This window comes from Phycodurus eques, chromosome 9 (genome assembly GCF_024500275.1).
Source record: "Phycodurus eques isolate BA_2022a chromosome 9, UOR_Pequ_1.1, whole genome shotgun sequence".
NCBI classification, from domain to species: Eukaryota; Metazoa; Chordata; class Actinopteri; order Syngnathiformes; family Syngnathidae; genus Phycodurus; species Phycodurus eques.
This window is the reverse complement of record NC_084533.1, coordinates 4,506,338-4,527,199: the sequence shown is the minus strand read 5'-3', so window position 1 is coordinate 4,527,199 and position 20,862 is coordinate 4,506,338. Positions and strand designations below refer to the sequence as shown.

The window sequence follows — 20,862 nt, the reverse complement described above, 5'->3', positions numbered from 1 at the left end:
GTTCCCTGGTTTCTTTCAGTGTTTGAAAGAAATTTCATTGTCGTATGTCAAAGGTAGTAATGTCACACGTCGTTTCCTGGTTTTGTCTTGTAGTGGTGAGTTATTTGTCCTCCATTTGGGAATGATGCAACACGTTTTTCCACACATGTATTCAGGGATCCTCTGCCATTCCTCCTTGCAGATCCTCTCCAGTTCTGTCAGGTTGGATGGTGAATATAGGTGGACAGCCATTTTCAGGTCTCTCCAGAGATGCTCAATTGGGTTTAAGTCAGGGCTCTGGCTGAGCCATTCAAGAACAGTCACAGAGCTGTCCTGAAGGCACGTCTTCGTTATTTTAGCTGTGTGCTTAAGGTCATTGTCTTGTTCGAAGGTGAACGTTCAGCCCAGTCTGAGGTCCTGAGTACTCTGGAGAAGGTTTTTGTCCAGAATATCCCTGTACTTGGCCGCATTCATCTTTCCTCTGATTGCAACCAGTCGTCTTGTCCCTGCAGCTGAAAAACACCCCCACAGCATGATCCTGCCACCACCATGCTTCGCTGTTGGGACAGTATTGGATAGGTGATGAGCAGTGCCTGGTTTTCTCCACACATACTGCTTAGAATGAAGGCCAAAAAGTTCCATCTTGGTCTCATCAGACTAGAGAATCTTATTTCTCACCATCTTTGAGTCCTTCAGGTGTTTTTTAGCAAGCTCCATGCGGGCTTTCATCTGTCTTGCACTGAGGAGAGGTTTCCGTCGGGCTCAGCCACAGTGATCTTTGGCTTCTTCTTTACCTCTCTCACCAAGGCTCATCTCCCCCGATTGTTCAATTTGGCCAGATAGCCAGCTCTAAGAAGGGTTCTGGTCATCCCAAACGAGGATTATGGAGGCCACTGTGCTCTTGGGAACCTTAAGTGCAGCAGAATGTTTTTTGTAACCTTGTCCAGATCTGTGCCTTGCCAGTTGTCGTTGTCTCTGAGCTCTTCAGGCAGTTCCTTTGAGCTCATGATTCTCATTTGATGTGACATGCACTGTGAGCTGTAAGGTCTTATATAGACAGGTGTAGCTTTCCTAATCAAGTCCAATCAGTATAATCAAACACAGCTAGACTCCAATGAAGGTGTAGAACCATCTCAAGGATGATCAGAAGAAAAGGACAGCACCCGAGTTAAATATATGATATGAAATATATGAGTGTCACAGCAAAGGGTCTGAATACTTATGGCTGTGTGAAATTTCAGTTTTTCTTTTTTAATAAATCTGCAAAAATGTCAACAAGTCCGTTTTTTTCTGTCAATATGGGGTGCTGTGTGTTCATTAAGGGGGTCTGAATACTTTCCGGACCCGCTGTACTTATCCCACTGTATAGTGGAGGAGAGAGTCGGCTCCTGCCAGAAAGCCCAAGTTCATACCTGGGCTTCGTTTTAGCCACACCCCAAAAATCTGGACAACTGAAATGGTGAAACGAGTTTAAACGATATACCTCAACAATTCAGTACTACACAGTTCTCACTCTTTACATGTTTTCAGAAATAATTTTCAAACATATATAATGTATTTCAAAACAAATCTCTGAATTCACTTTACAGGTTATCTAAAGAGTACACTATAACTTGTATTAAATATTTTAATGAGACTAACACTCTTGGAAAAGATAATTTCAAAACTGCTAGGGCTGTGCCAATATGAATGAGGACAGAGAGAGGGGCACTGAATCAAAAGCAAATTGACTTTTGGGCTTCATCCCTTAGTACACAAGGCTAGTTAGGACAGCACTAGTCTGGAAAAATCACTATTTATGCTCCAAGATGGAGGCCTGCCCCAAACCACGAATTGTATCATTCTTTTGGAGCGCAAAACAACAGTCGTTATGATGCCTTGCAGCAAGGCCACTGTCCGCCAACACCCACATTAATATTCCATTCAGTTGTAAAGGGATTGTGGCGCTGTTTATTTGTTAGAGGCTGAATTTGAGTCTTGTAAGGATGGCATTGTATGCGGGAGATGGATGGTACCATAAACCACCTCCTCTGTACCATAAACCACCTCCTCTGTCAACTTCACATTGATGGCATCTTACTCTTCTTTCAAACTACCTGTCTTCTGTGTCCAGAAAAGGCAATTTTTTTGTCCTCAAAACAGTACTGTTTCTCATTGAGGTGCAGGTAGACAGCTGAATCTTAACCTGAGGAGTTGGAACCTTCTGTGTTATGACATGCTGCTCAGTGGTTGCTTGGCTTCCCCAATATACAGTATGTATTTGTGCATTTCTCACTGAACTTGACCGCATACACAAGATTGTATGCTTGTATGGTGTGTCCAGTCTTTCGTGTACTGTCACTTTTTGATTTTTTTTTTTTATGGGTGTCCAGTTGAGGGAATATATATATGTCACCAAAGCACGAACAGCTGCAGAAACGTGCGTACACCGGCCATGAAGGTGGCGTGAGGCACCGCACATTACCACAGTCACTCTTGATACATCTGAACTTTGCCGTGAAAAAGAACATATGCCACGTTTTTGTGTGTACACACCTTTTGTACATGAGTCCCCTGGTAATGATGGATTGGTCTCAGAGTTTTCCAAATTTTTCGCAACTGAACTGACTTTATTTTATTCTTAGATTTCTATAAGGCTTTTGATACAGTGGAGAAGCAGTTCATATTGCAATAATTAAATAAATTTGGATTTGGTAATTACTTTTGCTCAGCCATTAAAACGCTCTATGAGAACAGCAATAGCTCCATTAAACTATCAGGTGGGACATACCCTAAATTGGAGCTTTCTAGAGGTATAAGACAGGGTTGTCCTGCCTCTCCATATTTTTTTTTGATAGTGGCCCAGCTTATGGTATGTCATATTAAAACTAGTGTGCATTTAACCCTTCGACTTCTGGCTCTTTGGGCTCTGTTGCCTCTAGTCTTCAACTTCAAGCGAGACAAAACCCACGTCCTGTGCTGTTGAAGGCGTGCATGTGTGAAAGTCACGGAAGAAGGAAGATGACTTAGTGGCCCTCGACGGAGCGGGCCAGCTCTGTAGAGAAGTCACTATGAAGCTCAGCGTGATGGCCGAAAATGCAGTCCATTGTTTAGGGGCAGAGTCTACAAATTGCTTTTCAAAGGGCGCAATTTCTGTAGTTATTAGGGGGTCAAGTGGCCTCAAAAGGTCGAGAGCAAGTCCAGTGTCACAGGAGCGACCCCTGGCGGTCCTGCTTGGTATCACAGGTGCAGTCCCCCCTTTTGTAAGATCATCAACCGGTTGCGGTTGTATTCAATGGGTCGGAGTGCGGCCCAGGTGCAAGTCTGTTAGGCTGCAGACTAGCTAGTCTTTAGCGAATGACGCGGCGTGTTTGGTTACCACTTACCCAAACGCCGTTGTTCGTCATGAGAACTTAGGGCGTCAGCATCCGCTAGGACCTGCTGCACATGAGTTTCAACGTCGGGAAAACGGAGTATGCGACAATCGCACGCTGTCACCGGTGTAGGCGAGTTGGTTCGCGATGAATTTGAGGGAGTGGGTGAAGTCGCGGAAACACACTTTCAGGTGCAGCTAGAATTGTACTGAGTGCATGGATCACCAGGTGTTGGTCTGTAGCCAGGTCCACTCTGATGATGTCATCCCTCTCAGTAGGTCCCACTGGAACGAGAGCGATGTGTTGCGAAGGAACAGTGAGTTGTACTCCACCAGAGCTAGGCAATGGGAAGAGGTCTAGTGGAAGGTGAGCAATCACGGGGACCTTGAGGTTGAAGTCGTGGAAGTCGGAGCAGATCAAGAGGCCGAGCCTAGTGGATCTGGGGATGTGAATGTCGTTCCGTGGGTGGTTGTGAATCAGCAGCACGGTTGTTCGGGAAGTGTCTAGGAGGGGTGTGGCATGGAGCGACAAACCCAGGTCATTAAACTCCGGAGAAGGCTGAAAGAACGCATGTGGACTGGTTACGGCTTGGTTAGTTAATAGTGCACGCTTTTACTATAACTTCGTCTTCGCTCAAAACTTCGCAAGCGTCGGGGATGTTTTGTCCCGCCTTAAGGTTTAACGGTTGGACAACGCGGTTGGTGGAACTGCCATTAGCGCGCGACCACAAAACATCGTTGATCGTGTCAACTTGAACGGCCAATCAGACAACTACATACGCACCACATAAGCTTTATGCGGCAGATTGGGGACTACTAGGAAGCAGTGAGTTAACGAGCGATGGTTCCATTGCAGGTTTAGGGTGCATCCGCCCACTGCAGTGACATCAGACAGTGGCACGGTGTAACGGGAAAACGAAATGATTTCAGCGTTAACTGAAGGTCAGGATGCTTAAGTCGTAGGTTGTCAAACAGTGCCTGAGAGATTGCCGATTTGTCAGCCCACAAGACCAGGATGACGTCGTCTGTTGGGCAGTCAGGCAAATTAATTCCACCAACAACATTGGGGCCGTAGCCCTCTTCGTGCTGTGGTTGGACAAGATGGCGGAGAAACGTGTCAAGTTCTCTAAGTCGGTTCAGCGGTGGCGAGGTGGCTACAGGGGACTCGGCGGTGTCGTCAATGTGGGTGTCGTTACTTGAAGGAGTGCGGCCTGACAGGTCGACATCCTCCGAGTGGTCCCACCCCAGGCACCGGCCTGAGTACAGTTCCCGAGTTGGTGGTGGTAATTCCTATTCCACCTGCGCCCACAGCTGAAGATTTTTGTAATCGATTAGTGGCTCGAACCGGCAGAGCAGGTCTTGGCCGATGAGCAGGGGGACGGTTTCAATTGGAGACATGTAGACCGGGTGGACTAATGTCATGGGGCCAATTGTCCAGTGGAGCATAGTTACGGTGTTTAGCTCGGTATTAGTTACTGAAAATGCACGGATAGTTAGTGTGCAGCGTAGCAGTTGAAGGTCGCGGCCAATGGCTTGTAGCAACATCAGAAGTTGATTGAACACAGCATGGGACATAACAGTCTGCTGCGGGGTCAATCAGCGCTTCTCGGACAAGTTCATGCTCAAGCATAACGGGTAAATAGAACTTTCGGGACGTACCTTTAGCTGTTAGTTCACCCAAAAGCTGTCGGAGAACGTTAGTTAGTAGTGTGATGTCACGCGAGTCCGGGGCCTCGTCTGGGTCGAGTCGGACGATTAGGACGACACGAGAGGGGTTTAGGGATTGGTCGTCGCCAAGTGGTCGGCTAAGGTTATGGCGAGGTGAGGTCGTCGAAGAGTCGGCCGGGGTCACGGAGGCACTTGGCAGGTCATTAGGGGAACAACGGAGGTTACCTGGTTGACCTATTGCGTCATTTGTGGTCCTGTTCGACTCATTCAGGCCAAGTCGTAACGATGGGTCCCGCTTTTGTCTTTGGACAGGCTGTGGAGCACCTCAAGTAATTCTTCTACCACGGCACAAAATTCCCTTTGGGAGCTGTTTGTTTGGGAGCCCTTTTCCCGGTTGTCACTTGTCGTTTTAGGGTCTCGGTTGGACGAGTCAGATTTAGGCTGGTCTTACGTGTACCCTGTTTTGACATGTAAGTTTGGCGCGAATTAGAGCTGTGGTCATTCCATGATTTTGATTTGTTGGTGAATTGGTGTTGTTGGTTACGAGGACCCATTGTTGTACGCGGGCCGAGATTGGTTGTATGGGTTAAACGACTTCTTTTGATGGTCGGGTTTAACATTGCCAGAACGTGGTTTGTCAGTCACACCCGTGTTGTACATAGCTCCCTCTAATTTCATCTGTGGTGGTGCTCCATTTGAGTTGGGCCACCATGTTCAGCACCATGCAGCCAAGAGTTAGCACGAGATTTAAATCTTTTAAGGTTTTGTGGGTTTTGTGCTCAGCGTCACTCATAAGTGGTGCAATGTTATCATTGAGGACTTCGAGGCCAGCATTTTTGACGTACTCTGCATAGCACGGGACAAGGTCCCTAGATAAATTTCTGACAAGCTCTTCCAGCGGTGTCAAGATTGTCGTTTTGACTGGGACTTTCGGGAAGTTCCGCCATGATTTGCGTTGTGCGTGCAGTAGCTTGTACTTGGTACGCAACTAACTTGGTTGTAATGTCGGCTCGTTTGAGCAGTTGTTTGGAAGCCTTTCGGCTTAGCTCCTTCTTTACCACAACAGATCGATACAAAGTCCGCATCACTGCAGACGCTGCACCAATCCGCCTGTCGATCTCCCGTTCCATTCTTCCCCCACTCGTGAACGCGATTTAGGCGTTCAGTTGATTCACATAAGTTTTATTTAACTTCAGGTAAAAGTCAAATGTACCTCGAAGGGTACCAGAGGAGTATATATTGGTGGACCAGGTGGCCACCGGATTTGAGTCAATTCTCAATTGAATTACCTCAAATAAAAAAGAAGATAGGATTAATTATATACGTTACAACATCCAGAGACTGACCCACTACACCAGGGACGGTTTTGAAGCCATACATGCCCAACTTTCCGCCACGTCCCTGGTGGCATATCAAAACAGATTGGCCGTTGACTCTCTATTGGCAGAAAAGGGTGGCGTGTGTGCCATGTTTGGCCAAGTATGCTGCACTTTTGTCCCCAACAACACCACCCCCGATGAAAGTCTGATCAAAACTCCAGGGCTCAGAGCCCTTTCTAATAAATTAAAGGACCATTCAGGGGTCCCAGACCCTTTAAATTACTGTTTTCTCAGTTTGTGGTTGTTATTTTATTCCTTGCATAATAGCCCTGATGATTGTGCAATGCATCAACCGTGTGTTACAATATTACCTTATAATGTAACCAACCAGGTGGTCAGTATGTGGCAGAACAAACAGACTCTTTCCGGACAGATCGCAGGCATGACAAATGGCTGCAGCTCTTTCAGATGCTACCAAGTCTTCTCCTATACAAAATATGAAAAGAAGAAAATATAAGTGACACCAAAAAAAATAACACGATGCTTTAGGAATATGCAACATACAGATTAAGAGATGAAGCATCAATTGCAGATCCAGTAACAATGGCCAGTTATATTTTTTTTATCAATAACTGATGAAAATGTATGTGTAAAGTATAAATATCTGTTGCGGATCCATTGTTAAACTGAAAGGAGGAAATTTCAAATTGCAAATTCAATTTTGAGGGGGCCATTTTGTACCATAACCAGTTATGAAATACTGCACTATTTACAATGCTGTGAAAAGGTATTGGCCCCCCTTCCCAAAAGTTTGCATAGTTTCCCCACTTCAATGTTTAAAATCATCAAACAAAAGTAAATATCAGATTAATATAATCCATCCATCCATCCATTTTCTGAGCCGCTTATCCTCACTAGGGTCGCGGGCATGCTGGAGCCTATCCCAGCTGTCATCGGGCAGGAGGCGGGGTACACCCTGAACTGGTTGCCAGCCAATCGCAGGGCACATACAAACAGACAACCATTCGCACTCACATGCACACCTACGGGCAATTTAGAGTCTCCAATTTATGCATGTTTTTGGGATGTGGGAGGAAACCGGGGTGCCCGGAGAAAACCCACGCAGGCACGGGGAGAACATGCAAACTCCACACAGTCGGGGCCGGGGTTTGAACCCAGGTCCTCAGAACTGTGAGGCTGACGCTCTTACCAGTCGGCCATCATCCAAATTAATTTAAAATGCTGTTTTTGACTGCTGATTTCATTTATTAAGAAAAAAAAAAAATTTAATTACCTTGCCCTGTATGAAAAAGTAGAGGCCTCCAAAACCCAATAACTGGTTGGGCCATCCGCAAGAGCAACAACTGAAATCAAGCGTTTTCTATAAGTGGTCTTTTACATCTCTGTGTAGAGATTTTGGCCCACTCTTCATTGAAGAATTTTTGAATCCAGCAAAAATTTAGTTGATTTTTTTAGCTTGAACAGCCTTTTTAAGGTTGACTTGCTGATGTGTTTTGGATCGTTATCCTGCTCCAGAACCCAATTGCGCTTCAGCTTGAAGTCACAAACTGACGTCTGAACATTCTCCTTCGGGATTTTTTTGTGAAAGAGCATAATTCATCCATCCATCCATTTTCTACCGCCTATCCGTGTCGGGTCGCGGAGGCAGTAGCTTTAGCAGGGACGCCCAGACTTCCCTTTCCCTTTCCCCCAGCCACTTCATCCATCTCTTCCGGGGGGATCCCAAGGTGTACGTGTATATATATATATATATATATATATATATATATATATATATATATATATATATATATATATATATTGCTAAAGAAAATATTGTATCTAATAATGTTTTACAAGATCAATAAAAAAAGCATTTTACAAAGTAATATTTACTTTCCTTTTTTATTCTAATGGAAAATGTGAAAAGTCTGATAAAACAAATTAGTCCTGAACCTGTGAAAAATAATAAAAATTCAAACATGACAAATTCTACTTTCTGAATTGTAACTTTCAAATGCCGTTTTAAAATGTGTTAATGGGTTACCTTTGATGTGTAGAAGCGGATATTGTAATGATACAACAGCCCTGAATGCTACGAAAATTAAAATGGGAGTTCAGACTTGACTGCACACAATATGTCACAACTCAGTGGAGAGTCCTTACCTGGAGGCAGAGGTGTTTTCTTTTGAATTAAAACTACAGCCACTTTAGTATTTCTGCTTTGAAGACTGGATCTGAAATATAAAAGAGTTGAAATAAGTTGCAAAACAATTCGCAGGCCCTATGAATTCTAAAGCAAACATTTACAGAAGCACATTGCAGGACACTAAAGATTAGATTCAAGATTGCAGCACAGGATGGTCACTTCGGTACTGCGGTTTCTAGTACTCGTTTGTGTCTTTTCATTGATCGACAAACACCACTTACAGTGGCTGAAATAAATATTTAACACGTCACCATTGTTCTCACCAAATATTTTTCCAAATGTGCTATTGACGTGAAAATTTCACCAGATGTTGGGAACAACCCAAGTAATCCACACATACAAAGAAAGTACAACAAATAAGATTAGAAATTAGAATTATGTGTAACAATGTGAAATGACACAGGGAAAAGTATGTAAAAGTCTTGCCTTGTGTAATATAGCAGCTGAAAAAAGTATTTAACACTCCACCATTTTTCTCACTAAATATATTTCCAAAGGTGCTATTGACCAGATGTTGGGAACAACCCAAGTAACCCATACATACAAATAAGATCAGAAATTAAGTTGTGTGTAAAAATGTGAAATGACAGGGAAAAAGGTATGGAACACATGAAGAAAGGGAGGTGCAAAAAGGCATGGGAAGCCAAGACAACACCTAAAGTCAATCAATAATCAAACAGCAATCTAGCCCCTTGTCAGTGCAAATGAATATCAGTTGGTTTTGTCCTAATTGATGGGCTACAAAAAAGGTCTCATTGCCAAGCTGTAAGTCAAGACACATCTCATGATGGGTAAGAGCATAGAGCTGTCTCGAGACTATCGCAAACTAATTGTTGCAAAACGATGGCATTGGTTATAGGCGCATATCTAAGCTTCTGAACATTCCAGTTGGGGCCATTCTGGTCTGATGAGAGACAAATTGTTTGCTTGTAACTGTTTGGATGGCGTAATGCACACCAGGTTTGGAGGAGAAATGGCACTGCACATCACCCCAAAAACACCAACTTCACCAACAGTGAAGTTCGGAGGTGGGAAAATGATGGTGTGAGGTTGCTTTTCAGCAAATAGTTCTGGTAAACTTCACATTATTGATGGAAGGATGAATGGGCATTCTTGACAAAAATCTGCTGCCATCTACAACGATGATGAAAATGAAACGAGAGTGGACATTACATCAGGATAATGATCCAAAACATACTGCCAACGAAACTCTCAATTGATTTCAAAGAAAAAAAATAAAGGTGCTCGAATGGCCCAGCCAATCACCTGAATTGAATCCAATTCAATAAGGTGTTTTTAGGGTGAGGTGTTTCTCCTCCAAACGTGGTGTGCATTAAGGCATCCAAGCAGTTCAATTTTACTCTCATCCGACCAGACTATATTCTCCCAGTATTTAACTGGCTTGTCCAAATGTTGTTCAGCAAACTTTAAACAAGCTTTGAAATGCTTTTTTTCAGCAATGGGGTCTTGCGTGGTAAGCCTGCATACAGGCCATGGCGGCGGAGTGCATTACTCACTGTTTTCCTTGTGTGTGGTTTGATTTGTGATGATGAAGTTTACGTGGAAAGGAGAAAATATTAAGATTTATTCTCAAGGAAATTGGAGAGGGTAAAATTACAGTAGGAGAACAAATTATGTTAATGTGGCCGTACTTCAAGTAAGTGCAGGAGGAAGAAAGGTCTAAAGCGGTTCAAAAGACAAAGGGGATGTTGGAAGAATGTCAGGATGTTGTTTTTCCCGTAAGAAAACCAATATATTGCAGGTTCTAGTTCGGATTACATTTAAGCATTTAAGGTTAAAAGGTTTTTGCGCACTCGAGCGGATAAAATGTTGAAACTGATGAGATTTTATCAATTGGCAGTTGCCGCAAAATTACAAAAAACTTTAAAAAAAAAAAAAAAAAAAAGTCACTCACACTGAGGGGTGCAGACCCTCAGCTCCCCCTCCTTATGCTTCTTCTTCAGCACAAGATCTCGCCATCCAAGCACTCATTGCGGAAATAATGCGGGGATCTGTATTGTTTGAAATTAATGGTGATCAAACTGGGGTTGGCGGATCACTAGGAACCGCACTAATGTGTTTTCTAATGAGGCTACTCCCGCAGCCGGACAGCCGTGGGAACCCGACCGGATTGACAACACAGAAAGCCAATTTGGCGGCTTCCTGGGATGAGAGGAGACCATGCAGCTTGCCCAGGGTGTCATCCACAGTGTATGACCTTCTGAAGAGGGACTTGGATATACTTACGGCAGGTAATGATAATTCAGGGTTGGATGATTTGCGTAAACAGTTGGATGTGACCAATTTCAGGTTAGCGCAGGGGTATGGGAAGTGCGAGGCTGAGGTCAACAGGCTCCGGGCTCAGATGAGGCAAGTGGAGCATTATCTGGAGGAAGCAGGCCGCCCAGAGAATGAGGCGGCTGGCGGTGGAGAGGGAGTCCAGCGAACAGTGGAAAGTTGTGGGCAGCGGAAACAGGTGATAGATGGTGATAAGGAGGATGAGGAGGACCCTGAAGGGAAGAGCTCTAGTAAGACAAGAAGTAAGAGCAAAAACAGAAAATTCCAGGGTCCCCTCATGGTTTGTTCGGCACATCCACACCGTGCAATTTTTATGCAAAGATTTACCAATGCCACCCAGGGATCTGCACTGACGATGGGTGATTTGAGGGCCATTCAGGGAACAAAACTGACGCATCAGGAGCGTCAGACCCTGGAAGACTTCGCTGACACTACATCCTCTTAACAGGCGTATTTTAGGTGGGATCGATGTTGCCATGCGTGAAATGTTCCCTGCCCCATTACGGCCACTCTCGAACTGTGTCTTTCGGATGGGGGAGGAGGAGACAGGACTTGCTTATTTGTCACGCACGCGCCGAGACAGGACCGGTGGTTATGTCGGATAGTCCAGTGATGATCCAGCTTTATAGGGAGGCTATGCTTAGAGGATCACCCCACCCGCCGCTCTGCATGCCCCGGCTCAGACTCTCAGTGAGGTGCAGTGTTACCAATCGGGACCTCTACGCCAGAACAAACCTGAGGGGGCGTGGATGTGGAGCGAGAGGTAGGGGTGGGTTGAGATTGGGGGTGCCGGGGGGGGGGTGCCTTAACTGTGGGGGACGGGGACACTGGACAAAGAGCTGTCCTACTCCGGGGTGGGCCCAGTCTGGGTACACCTATTATGTGACACCAACACAGCAGAGTCAGAGTGCAGAGCAACCTCCTGAGGCCCCCATTGATCTGGAACAGTCTCAGCCGCAGTGGTCTGGGCCACCACGATGTCCACCTTTCCAACTGCAACAACTATCACCGCCGCACATGCCACTGAATGCCAACCTGGCGCCGCCACCTCCGGGGCAGTACTCTACTCGTCAATAGGGGTAGCCAGGAAGCCCCGGTGTGCAGGGTTTGGCAGAATGCAGGGGGCATTCCGGTGACTGTGGATGGTCAACATCTGTCCATGATGGTCGACACCGGCACTCGCTACTCCTTTCTCAGTGAATTGTCTCCACACGTTTCAGTGAGCGACATGAAGGTCAACTAGGTTGGCTTCTCAGGGGTCCCGGATTCTCTGCCGTTGACCCTGCCTACTCCTGTGCAGGTTGGAAAACAAACATTGACTCACTCTTTTATTTTCTCACCTAACTGCCCAGTAAACCTCAAGGGCCGTGATGTGCTTATCAAGTGTGATGCCAGCATTTCTTGTGGACCGGATGGGCTGCAGGTGGCCTTCCCAGATAAGACTAAATTTGACTGTCACTATACACCATGGGCACCAAATGTTATCCTCTCTGCTGCCCCCACTGCAGATCAAAATCCTCCATCCATTTTCTGAGCCGCTTCTCCTCACTAGGGTCGCGGGCGTACTGGAGCCTATCCCAGCTATCATCGGGCAGGAGGCGGGGTACACCCTGAACTGGTTGCCAGCCAATCACAGGGCACATACAAACAAAAAACCATCCACACTCACATTCACACCTACGGGCAATTTAGAGTTGTCATTAACCTACCATGCATGTTTTTGGGATGTGGGAGGAAACCGGAGTGCCCGGAGAAAACCCAAGCAGGCACGGGGAGAACATACAAACTCCACACAGGCGGGGCCGGGGATTGAACCCCGGTCCTCAGAACTGTGAGGCAGACGCTCTAACCAGTCGCCCACCGTGCCGCCAGATCAAAATCAATATGCTGATATTTATTGGGCAGCTCTGAACCCTGAGTCTCCCTCTTCCCGCGGTGTATACGCCCTCTACCAACTCTGGTCTCCATGGCTTACTAGCCTGCACATTTACACTCCACCAATGGACCCTTTACATTGAACATTGCAATATAAGTGACATGACCTCATCTATCAAGATAATTTCTCATCTCAAATTGAAGGACATCAGTGGTCATTTTTTTCTGACTCTTTGTATGTTTCATCAACTGGCATTGCCTAACGTGTCTCACGCAGGAGCAGAGTGAGTGGTATGGACGCGACAGCTGTGCCACATTGGGTGTTGGAGATAAACATCAGATTTGGGTCCCATGATTAGAGAGTGCATAAAAGCCACTGATTGGGTCCAGACCGCCATTCCCGATGTTGAGTTTTCATCATCTATGTCAGGGTATCGCATTTCGGCACATGTTTCAAATTCCTCTGTTTTAGAACACCATCAAATTTCACGTGATCATGGTAGAGACCGAACGGATCACCCAGAGGCTGAGAGAGTTCTTGCGCATTTGCCTGAGGCAATGTGGACTCTGTGCAACTGTGTGCAATGTGCAACTGACATTGGATTCTGCTCCACTGTGCCTCCCATTACTTTCTCTGTCTCCTCCCCAAATCCTGTAAGGCAGAACCAGTATCGACGCCGTCCGGAGGCCAAGGAGAGCATCTGGGACACCATCGCAAGTTTGCAGGAATCGGGGGTCTTGGAGCCTTCGTCATCTTCCTGGAATACTCCAATTCTGCCCGTTGAAAAGGTGGTGGGAAAGTACTTGATGGCACACGATCTCAGACGCATTAATTCTATTGTTACAACATCCACTATTCCAGTCCCAAATCCTTTTACTGCTTTGAGTGCAATTGATCACACACTTAAATTTTTACTGTTATTGACTTGGCAAATGCTTTCTATTGTTTGCCATTGGCTGAGGAAGTCCATGACATTATTTCCATTTACTTATGATGGTGAAAAACTTTGTTAAACACGTTTACCGCAGGGGTTTCTTTCATCCTCTGGTATTTTTAAAAAAGAACTCAAAGCGCTGTTGTCCTTTCTCCCGTTGCCAGAAGGTGTCGTCCTAATCCAGTATGTAGAGGATTTGTTTTTAGCGGCACCCACGGATGTGGACTGTTTGAAAGCTACATACTTGTTGCTGCGACACCTTCTTGGCTGTGGTTTTAAGGACTCTAGGGCTAAAGTACAATGCTGCCGCCCCACAGTGACTTTCCTGGGCCGTGTGGTCTCTCAGGTAGGTGCAGCTGTTTCCCCAGCTCAACGGGAGTTCTGTAAATTGACTGTCTGTTGTACTAGAGCGGCTCCAACTACCGGAGACAAATTCCTTGTGTGTTTTGGACATACTTGGCAAATAAAGATTATTCTGATTCTGATGATTCTGATTCTGATTTTGTTTCATTCAAAAACTCGCACTGTGAGAGACATGCTGTCCTTTTTGGGCTTGACTGGCTACAGAAAGTACATAGCTGGGTACGGCATATTGACTACCTCCTTGAGAGGAATTTGCACGCTCTTGTCTTAGTTCTGGCTGCATGCAAGTCCTCAAGGGTGGGTAGGGGAGTACCGACAATCCTTTCAGCAGTTTTGATTGTCCGTTGCACTCGGAGTTTGTCCTTTTTTGTAGCAGCACCAAACCAGACTGTGATGGAAGAACACAGGATTGATTCGATGACCGCTGTGTAGAACTGCCTCAGCAGCTCCTGTGGCAGGCCGTACTTTCTCAGAAGTCGCAGGAAGTACATCTTCTGCTGGGCCTTTTTGAGGACGGAGTTGATGTTGATCGCCCACTTCAGGTCCTGAGACACTGTAATTCCCAGGAAGTTGAAGGTCTCGACGGTTGACACAAGGCAGCTGGACAATGTGAGGGACAGCTGTGGCGAAGGATGCCTCCTGCAGTCCACGATCTTCTCTACAGTCTTGAGCGTGTTCATCTCCAGGTTGTGTCGGACGCACCACAGCTCCAGCCGATCCACTTCCTGTCAATATGCAGACTCGTTACCATCCTTGATGAGGCCGATGACAGTGGTGTCATCTCCAAACTTCAGGAGTTTGACAGACGGATACGTTGAGGTGCAGTCGTTCATGTAGAGAGAGAAGAGCAGCGGAGAGAGGACACAACCTTGAGGGGCCCCAGTGCTGATGCTGTGTGTGGATGAGGTGGTCTCTCCCAGCCTCTCCTGCTGTGTCCTGCCCGTCTGGAAGCTGTAAATCCAGTGGCAGATGGCAGGTGAGACGCTGAGCTGGAGAAGCTTGGAGGAAAGGAGTTCAAGGATGATGGTGTTGAACGCTGAGCTGAAGTCCACGAACAGGATCCTCGCGTAGGTCCCTGCACTGTCGAGGTGTTCTAGGATGAAGTGCAGTCCCATGTTGACTGCATCATCCACAGACCTCTTTGCTCGGTAGGCAAACTGCAGGGGGTACAGCAGGGCCCTGAACCCCCCTAATTTGTCAGCGATTGGAATGCATGCCAGGCTGATTTAGAGTCAGAGCCCAAATGCCAGCATCTGTGATGGTATGGAACTTTGTGTCCATAACAGTTCGGATGGTTCTTTTCCTCTTTGGCCCGGAGGACACGACATCTCCAATTTCCAAAAACAATTTGAAATGTGGACTCGTCGGACCACAGAACACTTTTCCACTTTGCATCAGTCCATCTTAGATGAGCTCGGCCCCAGAAAAGCCGCCGGCGTTTCTGGGTGTTGTTGATAAATGGCTTTTGCTTTGCTGCGGTGCCGCCTGAGGGATCAAAGGTCACGGGCAATCAATCTTGGTTTTCGGTCTTGCCGCTTACATGCAGTGATTTCTCCAGAGTCTCTGAACCTTTTGATGATATTATGGACCGTAGATGATGAAATCCCTAAATTCTTTGCAATTGTACGTTGAGGAACATTGTCCTTAAACTGTTTGACTATTTTCTCACGCACTTGTTCACAAAGAGGTGAACCTCGACCCATCTTTGCTTGTGAATGACTGAGCAATTCAGGGAACCTCCTTTTATACCCAATCATGGCACCTGTTCTCAATTAGCCTGTTCACCTGTGGGATGTTCCAAACAGGTGTTTGATGAGCATTCCTCCACTTTCTCAGTCTTTTTTGCCACCTGCAGCCAGCCATAAAATTCTAAGTTAATGATTATTTGCTAAAAACAATCAAGTTTATCAGTTTGAACATTAAATATCTTGTCTTTGTAGTGTATTCAATTAAATATAGGTTGAACATGATTTGCAAATCATTGTATTCTGTTTTTATTTATGTTTAACACAACGTCCCAACTTCATTGGAATTGGGGTTCTATGTTGGATTAGTAAGAGGGAGTCTGGGGGCAAATCCTGTACTGATGACCATTAAAGGATTCGGGGTGGGAGCCAACATGAGGCATGTACGGAATTGTCTAAAATGTGTAGGGCATAATCAGGGGTATTATATCTCTTTGCCTGCGATTGGCTGGCGACCGGTTCAGGGTGTACCCCGTCTCCCGCCTGAAGACCGCTGGGATAGACAGCCCGCGACCCTAATGAGGATAAGCGGTAAAGAAAATGGATGGATGGATATATCCCTTTGGGGGTAAATGTTGTTGGAAGGGATCCATTTGGTTTGATTAGGGTTATTTTACAGGAACCAGTTAGTGACCAGAAATCGACTTTGTTGCCCCAGCAAAAGACAGTGCGGGTATTGAGGCATTTTGGGCGATAGCTTTGCAACAAAGTGATCGGCTCGGAGCATCATCCTTTATTCCACCGCATGATCTAAGGCGTCATTCCTGTCGGTCGCAGGAATATTTTTCTTGCCTTGGGACGACAAATTTCTCGTACCGAAAGCTTTTTTTTTTTTTTTTTTTAAGATTTTTTTCATTTTGCCTTCTCTCTTTACCGCCATTATGTTTGTCTCTTCTCATTGTCTGTTGCACCCTGTCAGCCCACCCCCTCCTTCTTCTTGCTCTTGTTCCTCTGAGGGAGGGACGTTCACCTCAAGGCATTGTTGCCCTCTACAGGGTGCCATTCCTCATTGGAGTTATCCAGACGCTTGAGGATCACACAAACTGGACAAGACCCTCCTCGACCCATCCCCGTTAAAAAACGCCATTGACATCTTTAGGCGGCATTGGCAGGGAATATATGGATTTTTAAGGACGTCTTTGGATGGCATTGGCAGGGAATGAGTTAAAAGCTTAAGTGTAGATTTAAAAATCTGGTGTATAACATGGGTCATACATGGGTTGACCTCAGACAAGCTGAGGTCAAAAGAGGGATTTGTCATACTCGCCATAGAATAGAATACATATTTTGATTTGTCATATTAATCATACAATAGAACTCTCGTGTTATCAATTCTTTAAGTATTCACAGATTTAGTGTTCAGTATAATATTGTTTACACTAGTGGCCCGACAGTAACCTTGAAACATTTTAGCTTGTGCTTGCAGTGTGTGTGTTTGGACAACTTGTTTACAGGATTTTGCAATAAGAAAAGCAGCGGAATGTTGTGGTTGACAGCTACAGGAAAAAAAAGTCATCCACCATAGAAAGGGGGGAAGACAGCAGGTCAAGATGACTGGGACCCAACTGACAAGCCAGCTGTGAGGAGGAACAACGCCCCCCCCACCCCCCTGAACTTGTGTTATAAACTTCATATATTGTCAAAGGGCTGGGGGAGAGATGCTTTTTTCCTTCTCAAATCTTCATGGTGGAGGCGGGTTGGGTGATAGGGAAAGAATTCTGATTTCTGTACCTGGCTGAGCACCCAACATATAAACGGATCAAAATGCAACCTGTGTGAGTCTTTTAGTAAATTCCTTTCCTTTGAGAAAACTAACACGCACTGGGTCGAATGTGACAGTAGTTTATTAACTTGTCATTTTGGGGCTTCGGCCCTGGGGGAATAGGGACTGCACACATTCTTCAACACTATGTATAATGCATTTTTACAATGCTTGATTTTTCTTCTACCCATATGAGTATTATCTGTATTTTGTTAGTTTTTTTTCAAAGAATTATCCTGGTTAAGCACTTTATTTGAACACATAATACTTTATTTTTATTTACTTGCTCTTATTTTGAAATTCACACCCCTACTTTTATTTAGTAAATGAGAAAACACACAGTTGTGCTCATATGCCTGATTACCTAGGCAGAATTTGTAAGGTGTATACAATTCTTTAAAGAAAACATGAAGGACCAGGCGAAACATTTCATTTTATTTTAATGGGATTCAAATTAAACTGTCAAGCATTTCAGAAAAGCATTATCATTAAAGAAAACATAACCATAAAGAAATTAATGATGGTTATTGTTCAGTCATATTAAAAAATAATAATAATAAAAAAATAAATATTTCACAAATTCTGCCTGGGTATGTAAACCTAAGAGCACAATTGTACATATATGCAGTCATATGTACTCCTGTCATATTGGAATGAAAGTGTAGGTTACACCTTTTTCATAACGTCTCAGTGGCATACTAGAATGAAAGTGTACAACTTTTTCATAACCTCTAGGGGGCAGTGGCATATTGCAATGAAAGTGTACAGCTTTTTCATAACCTCTAGAAGACATCATATATTTATAAAATGTGAAAGTCTTTCATTTTCTCCTATACCTATGTATAATGCGCACTATTGACTTTTGACAATTTTTTTGGGGGGGGCGTATGAAAAATTACAGTACTTAAGCAATAATTTATAAATAAAAGTAGAGATATTATATTCAGAAATTACATCTGTGTGTGAATGGTGGATGTCTGGAATGGATCTTGCTGCCAGCGTTCAAGGAGTACGAAACAGTCTATGACGACAGCGGCCGTGACCACCCCCAAGAAAAACTCATCGGATCTATATGGTTCACGTAAATGGCCCTACTTTGAGTTCAAAACGGCCTGTTTCGCCGAAAGGTGACTGATTTGCATGTACGTTGTGTAGATTCTTCAGGTGCCTGATCAAATTTGCTGTGTTGAAGCATTTAGATGACGTTCCCCACAAAGTACTTCAGTTGTGCACAGACTGCAAATAACTTACGTGTTGTTTGTCTGAGACATCGCGAAATAGTTCCACACCGACGACGTGTTTTTTCACCGACTGGATTGAAAAAAATGTATTGGCCGTCAGATAGTAACAGTACTACGCCACAAGACACGTAACAAGGCTAACATAAACTAGCTTTTGGATGCATACGCGACAGCGACATGGAGTAAATGTCTTTTGCGGAGCCGATCGATGACGTCTTTGATCGGATCGGCGAATGACGGCATGAAAGCTGATCGTCCAATCAGCATAAAATGCTAATTATCGGCCGATACCGATCATGACGATCAGATCGGTGTAAGCTCTAGTTATGAACCCAAACAAAAGAGGGTTTTGGAGGATATGTGAGTACATTTAATTCTCCTAGTACATTATCATATTTTTATTGTTTAATTAAACCGCTGCTTCAGGGTCCTGTGTGATAAACCTGCAAAAGATTGCTCCTCAAAATTAGAAAGTTGCTCCTCAAACGAATAAATGAGTAGCAAAACTGCTCCTCAAAGAAAAGAAATATTTTGAGCCTTGCACTATTGCATTCTACATTACTGCCACGCATTATTGCAGAGAGACAGAATTTGAAGATGACAAAATTGTCACAGATACAGTAAGTGATAGGAAATAACGTTCACAGATGTAGGTAAAATTAAGAATAATATACCTGACAATCTCAACCTTTGTAGCACATTCAGATTGTTTCTCTTTCCACTGTGGGTCATCCCAATCCAATTCATAGAAGACAACAACCAGTGCTGGTACTTCATTGAGGTGCTTGTTCATCCAGGATGTTTTCAATATTCCTTTGGGAATGTACCACTCATAAGACGTACGCTAAAGGGGAGAAGCAAATAGTAAACAGGCATACGTAAATGGACCACTTGAAAACTTTGTGTGCCAGTGAGTAGGATTTATGAGACAAAGTGCCCTTGATTTACGGTTTGCCGATAATGAACTTTTGAAATACTATATTCCTTGACAAACCTTAGTTCGACACTTGGGATACTCGTGGTCACCGGGGAGAATTTTGAAAGAGATTGGCACTCTGTCAGTTCGCCGGTTGGCACTGAACACATCCCATATTGCACGGTGCACAGCATTGTAGACTACATCCAAACCAGTTAGGGCAACAAAAGCCATCGGTCGACAGCATAGCTCTGGGGGAAGTTCCCACTGCAGACCTGCCATCCTCAACTTTCCACAGCAGCTTCAACTACAAAGTCAGAAACACGTAATAAATTCAAAATATACTCCATGACAACGATTTCATGAGGATTGTTTTAGGGAGCGTTCAACTGTTTCTCGGCAAATACAGCATAGTGAAATGAGCGACACAAAATTATCAGCAAATAAAGTCGATGTTTACAGCATGAATGACATAAATATCTACCCGGCTAAATTGCACACGGTATATAAATTCGGACAGACAACGATTAGTTACGTCAGCAAATCGGCGAAGAACAATAACCCATTTACGAAACCGGAATCACATTTTATCGATCAAAATGTTGACAGTCAAAACGTATTCTAATATGATTGATTCGTGGGGAAATGAACAACAACATACTGCTTGTCGTTCGTAGTGTTAGGATGGTCAATGCCTGAGAAGGCCAAGCATAGATATGACGACTAGATAGCAGGCGCCCTACATAGCAACGTCACCACTCGGCGTGCCAAAGTGGTGGCCATGTTGGGGAGGTCGACGTTCCCATCGAAGGCAATGCATGGACATTGAAATTAAGTCGTAACTTCCTCATGTCTCAACTGATTTTCATGAAGTTTACTTTTTTTGTCAACGCCAAAGCATGTGCTATCTATACATAACATTCGAATGGCATTTTTACCTGTGAAAGGTTACAGCCACTTCCCTTGTCGTAGTTGTACAGCGTTGTACACAACCGTATACGCAGCTCAATGGACCAGCATACTTGCTTTTGGTTTTATTGCCCTTGACGCGTTATTAGGATTCCCACATAGTTTACAGGCAGCACACGCCCTGCTACAATAGTCCTGGCTCCAGCACACGCGCCGCTGCACTATGATTGGCTGCTGTAACCCTGTTGAACACGCCCTACTGTCCTACTTCCAGACGGGAAACGATGGGAT

The 20,862-nt window shown here is 44.8% G+C and overlaps 1 protein-coding gene across 1 annotated transcript in view; it reads right to left on the bottom strand.

Moving 5' to 3' along the window:
• Positions 1-20,395, bottom strand: part of trappc11 (trafficking protein particle complex subunit 11) — a 172,304-nt gene extending 151,909 nt beyond the window's left edge. Inside the window, 5 exon segments of the mRNA XM_061685194.1 lie at positions 6,690-6,804; positions 8,485-8,555; positions 19,421-19,590; positions 19,741-19,969; positions 20,324-20,395. Of these exon segments, the coding sequence (XP_061541178.1) occupies positions 6,690-6,804; positions 8,485-8,555; positions 19,421-19,590; positions 19,741-19,944 (560 nt within the window). The 5' untranslated portion in view covers positions 19,945-19,969; positions 20,324-20,395.
• Positions 20,396-20,862: the final 467 nt, after the last annotated feature.